At 47.0% G+C, this 5,013-nt stretch overlaps 1 protein-coding gene across 2 annotated transcripts in view; it reads left to right on the top strand.

Annotated features, from left to right (window-relative positions):
- LOC109296239 (cat eye syndrome critical region protein 2) overlaps positions 1-4,763 on the top strand; it is a 170,755-nt gene extending 165,992 nt beyond the window's left edge. For both annotated transcript variants that reach the window (XM_019515554.1, XM_019515553.1), the window contains 2 exons: positions 3,888-3,993; positions 4,313-4,763. In XM_019515554.1, the coding sequence (XP_019371099.1) occupies positions 3,888-3,993; positions 4,313-4,318 (112 nt within the window). In that variant the 3' untranslated portion in view covers positions 4,319-4,763. The remainder of the gene's footprint in view (positions 1-3,887; positions 3,994-4,312) is intronic.
- The last annotated feature ends 250 nt before the right edge of the window (positions 4,764-5,013 follow it).

The raw sequence follows: 5,013 nt of genomic DNA on the forward strand, positions 1-5,013 counted from the left end.
TTCCCAGGTGCAGCACCTTGCACTTGTCTGTTGAATCCCGTCCTATTTTCCGCCCACCCCTGTAACCTGTCTAGGTCTGATTGCAGCCTATTCCTTCCTTCTAGCGTGCCCACACCCCCCCACATCTTAGTGTCATCAACAAATTTGAACAGGGTGCTTTTTACCCCCTCGTCCAGTAAGTCACTCTGAATCCTAGCCCTGTGCAAAGCGGCTAGTATTCTGTTCGGATTCATTTGATTCAGGGAACAGTGATTCGATTCGGTGGTTCAAATTACTGTCCCGAATCAATCTGGCCGAATCTGATTCAGAGATTCGACCGCATCTCCGAATCAAACCGGTCTCATCCCCTACGCACTCTTCCAGCCCTGTCAATGGCTGCCCTGCCCAGCCTCAGTGTCCTGGCACTTAAAAAAACAAAACAAAAACAAAAACAAAAAAAAAGCCCATTGATGGGGCTGGGAGAGCAGGCAGGGGTCAGGGGGCAGTCAGGTGATGGGGCCTGGTGGGGTCCCCCCATAGTTTATTCCCCTCCCTGCCCCCTACTTACTGGCATGGAGCCCAGGTCCAGCTCCCTGTGGCAGCGGGTGGGGACTGCCCGAATCGCTAAATCTTTTCCAAATCGATTCAGACCTTCTAATTGGTCTCCCAGTTCGATTCAGATTCAGAGATTTGGCTGCTGAATCGGGCCAAATGTCCTCCAAATCGAATCAGCAATTGAAGCTTTGCATGGCCCTGCTATCTACTACTCCAGGACCGAGCCCTGGGGCACTCCATTTGATACTGGCTGCCAACTAGACATTGTCCCATTGATTGCTACTCTCTGAGCCTGATGGTCCAGCCAGGTTTTTATCCACCTTACAGTCCATTCATCCAGCCCGTACTTCATTAGCTTGCCTGCGAGAATGCTGTGGGAGCACATCAAGAGCCTTGTTAAAATCAAGGTACCCCCATATCTACCAATGTCCCTGCCTCCGTAGAGCCAGTTACCTTGTCATAGAAGGCAGTCAGGTTGGTCAGGCATGACTTGTCCCTGGTGAATCCGTGCTGACTGTTCCTAATCACCTTTTTCTTCTCCAAGTGCTTAGAAATAGATTCCTTGAGGATCTGCTGATTTTTTCCAGGGGCTGAGGTGAAGCTGACTGAGTCTGTAGTTCTCTGGATCCTCCTTCTTCCCTTCCTTAAATATGGGCACTATGTTTGCCCTTTTCCAACCATCCAGGACCTCTCCTGATCGCCATGAGTTTTCAAAGACGATGGCCAGTGGCTCTGCAGTCACATTAGCCAAATCCCTCAGCACCCTCAGGTAGATCCCATCCAGCCCCATAGACTTGTACACATCCAGCTTTCCTAAGTAGTCCCTAATCTGTTCTTTCAGCACTGAGGGCTGCTTACCTCCCCAAACTGTGCTGTCGAGTCCAATAGTCTGGGAGCTGACCTTGCCTGTGAAGACTGAAGCAAAGAAGGCATTGAGCACGTCAGCCTTTTCTGCATCCTCTGTCACAAGGTTTCCTCCCCCATTCAGTAAAGGACCCACAGTTTCCCTGATCCTCTTCTTCCTACCAACATGCTTGTAGAAACCCTTCTTTTTACCCTTCACTTCCCTTGCTAGCTGCAACTCCGATTGCACTTTGGCCTTTTTTGACTTCATCCCTGCATGCCTGACCAATGCTCCTATATTCTTTCCTAGTTATTTGTCCAGGTTTCCACTTCTTATAAGCTTCCTTTTTGCTTCAGTTTACTGAAGAGTTCCCTGCTAAGCCAAGCTGGTCTTCTGCCATACTTGCTAGTCTTCCTGTACATTGGGATGGTTTATTCCTGTACTCTCAATAAGGTTTCTTTGAAGTATAGCCAGCTGTCTTGGACTCCTCTCCCCGCAAGTCTGGTTTCCCAGGGGATCCTGCCCATGAGTTCCCTGAGCGAGTCAAAGTCTGCTTTTCTGAAGTCCAGGGTCTTTACTCTGCTGCTTTCCATCCTTCCTTTCCTCAGGATCCTGAGTTCACTCATCTCATAGTCACTGCTGCCCAGGTTGCCATCCACTACTACATTCCCCACCAATTCTTCCCTGTTTGTGAGCAGTAGATCAAGAAGAGCACTGTCCCTAATTGGCTGCTCTAGCACTTGCACCAGGAAGTTGTCTCCAACTCTCTCCAAAAACTTCCTGGATTGCCTGTACACTGCTGTATTGTCCTCCCAGCAGATGTCAGGGTGATTGAAGTCCCCCATGAGAACCAGGGCCTGTGATCAGGGAAACTTCCATTAGCTGTTGGATGAAAGCCTCATTCACCACTTCCTCCTGATCTGGTGGTCAATAGCAGACATCTACTGTGACATCACCCTTGTTGCTCTCCCCTCCGACCCTAACCCAGAGACTCTCAACAGACCTATTTCCAACTTCATACTACAGCTCTGAGCAAACATACAGCTCTTTTACATAAAATGCAACTCTTCCTCCTCTTCTCCCCTGCCTGTCCTTCCTGAACATTTTGTAGCCATCCATGACAGTGCTGCAGTCATGCGAGCTCCCACCAAGTCTCTCTTATTCCACTTCATAGTTCCACAACTGTGCAAGGATGTCCAATTCTTCCTGCTTGTTTCCCAGGCTCCGTGTATTCATGTATGGGCACCTGAAGTAACTAGTTGATTACCCTAATTTCTCAGGCAGTATGAGAGCACCTCCCCTGTTGCCCCCTCTTGCTTGCTCTTTCTCCAGGTCTCCCGCTTCCCCACTTACCTCAGGGCTTTGGTGGTTGTACAATATAAATAACAACTACCTGCTACTTAAAGCAGTCTTGGCATAGCAAGTCTACTGCGTTGGAAGGGTAGGAGCCAGTTTAACAGTGCAGGGGGGCATGACCATTGAGGCGAGAATCACAAGAAATATGGTCTCGGGGTCAAAGAAAAGGTCTGAGTGACACAAGCATGAAACTGCCTGTTGGTCTTGGAATGAGGTGGCTCTAAAGCAAAAAATTAGATAAATTCCTGTGGAGTGGAGGATGAAAAGACATAGCAGGAGAAACCGGAAACATGGTGCTGAAAAGTGCTGAGAGACAAAGTCTGGTGAATAAGTACAACTCCCGCTCTTTCTAACAATAAATCATCCATATAAAGAAAAACATTAATTTGGAAATGAGCAGTTAAGCCACTTCTCTGCTGTCATTATCACTGATGGAGTCCCTTAACTGCTAATCTCCAAACTATCCTAGCACTGCCCAACTGCTTGTCAGTCCCAGCCCTTGCACAGCACTGGAGTTGATTGTTGATCCCAGCCCTGGGGCTGTACTGGAGCTGGTTCAAGATTTCAGTGTGATGTCAGGGCAGAAACCAACAGCCAGCAAGCTGTGCTCATATTATTTTCTTGGAGCAGTCTGGTGATAACTGAACATGTATTACTTAAGTGCAGTTAATACAATCATTTTGGGCATCTTTACATGTGCTCCAGGGTGGGGTGGAGGGGTGCTTCAATTAGAGCTTTAAGTATAGCGCCCACCATGTCTCGTATTCAGCGTCCCTGCACTTCAAAATGGTGGCAGGGGCACTTTAAAGCTTGTTGAATGCTGAGTACACCAGATGCCAAGGCTGCTGGAGTGTGCTAATTAGTGTTCTCTCCCGCAGAATCAATTAATTGAGTCTGCTCTGATGTGCTAATTAGCATGCACTGGAGCAGGTATCGGGCACATGTATAGGTGCCCTGTAAGTACAGTTAACACGTCCTCTAACTGTAATGTGTAACAAAGCCCTCACTAGTTGAAGTGGTGGAGTCCAGTGGGAGGTTGGGCCAAATTTCTGAAGTACTTTCTTATATATGTAAATATCTGGATATGGAAAGATGATGAGTTATTTTCGATGTTTATGTGCTAAAACTCTTTCCATTCTCTTTCTGGCTACAGAATGCAAATGCATCAGCCCCAAGCCCCCTTCCCGAAGGTGCCTATAGCAGCTATGTCCCGGGAGGAGCTGCCACCACAGAAACCATCAGCATTGCCTCTGGATCAAGTAAGAGCCACCAAAGAAAGAAGTTCAGATGAGAATTTTTCTCTTCCCTGATTAAAAAGTAAAATATTTGAAAGTGGGCTTAGAATGGGGGGAGTTAAGGAAATTCATTAAGTATTGGCAGGGAAGGAGGGGTGAAATGACATATGACATAAGGGGATCCTAGTAATCATAACTGGATCCCTGACTGCAGATTACACCTAGGACCAACTCTCCTGTTGCAAGATTTTAAAGTAGTTGTGTTACGTAAATGAGGGAGCTTTTTCTTTGTACCCTCCCCCCACCCCGCAGTAAACATTATTTTTTTTCCCCCCTTTTTCAGAGCTAGTCCACAGAGGGAAGAGCCCTGAGAAAATGAAAGCCACATGTGATTTGGACAAGGGGAAAAGGGTTGGACTCCACAACTCATAGCAGCACATAGCTTCCAGAGTCACGTGGAACATGTTGCCATGGTGGCTTTTGTGTTTTTAAACATGGAGTAGTCGTGGGTCCATGGCCAGCTGAATGACTGATCTCAACAGCAAAAGAAGCATCTCAAACTGGTGGCTTTTCAAGACTGAGGACTGTCTCTTGTTCAGGGTTTGAAGGGTTTGGGTAGGGAGGTATGGGGATTGAAATTTTCATGAACTGCTAAACTCAGGTATATTTTTTCAGGGTGGAAGAGGATGATGATGATGGAATTTACTTGTAGTATTAATGTGTGTGTTTGGAGCTGCATCCAGTTTACAGAATTTACCTGTTGCCTTTTTAAATAAATTTTTGTTGTTGGTGAATGTATTGTACATAATGGGGGGAGGGGGTGGGGCCCAATCTGTAGTGGGCATAGCACTGGGGTGATTCTTAACTGTTTACAATCATGTCACACTGAAATCTTTCAGGCTAGGGCAGTGGGGGGAAGATGATGGAACTGTTTGTAATTTTTTTAATCTTCCCCACCCTCCTTCCAGTACTCTGAGGCTGAGACACTACTCTTGAATTGATCGCAGGGATTTCTCAGGAGCAAAACATGGCACTCCACTATCT

This window comes from Gavialis gangeticus, unplaced genomic scaffold (assembly GCF_001723915.1).
Source record: "Gavialis gangeticus isolate Ggan-Ray unplaced genomic scaffold, GavGan_comp1, whole genome shotgun sequence".
NCBI classification, from domain to species: domain Eukaryota; kingdom Metazoa; phylum Chordata; order Crocodylia; family Gavialidae; genus Gavialis; species Gavialis gangeticus.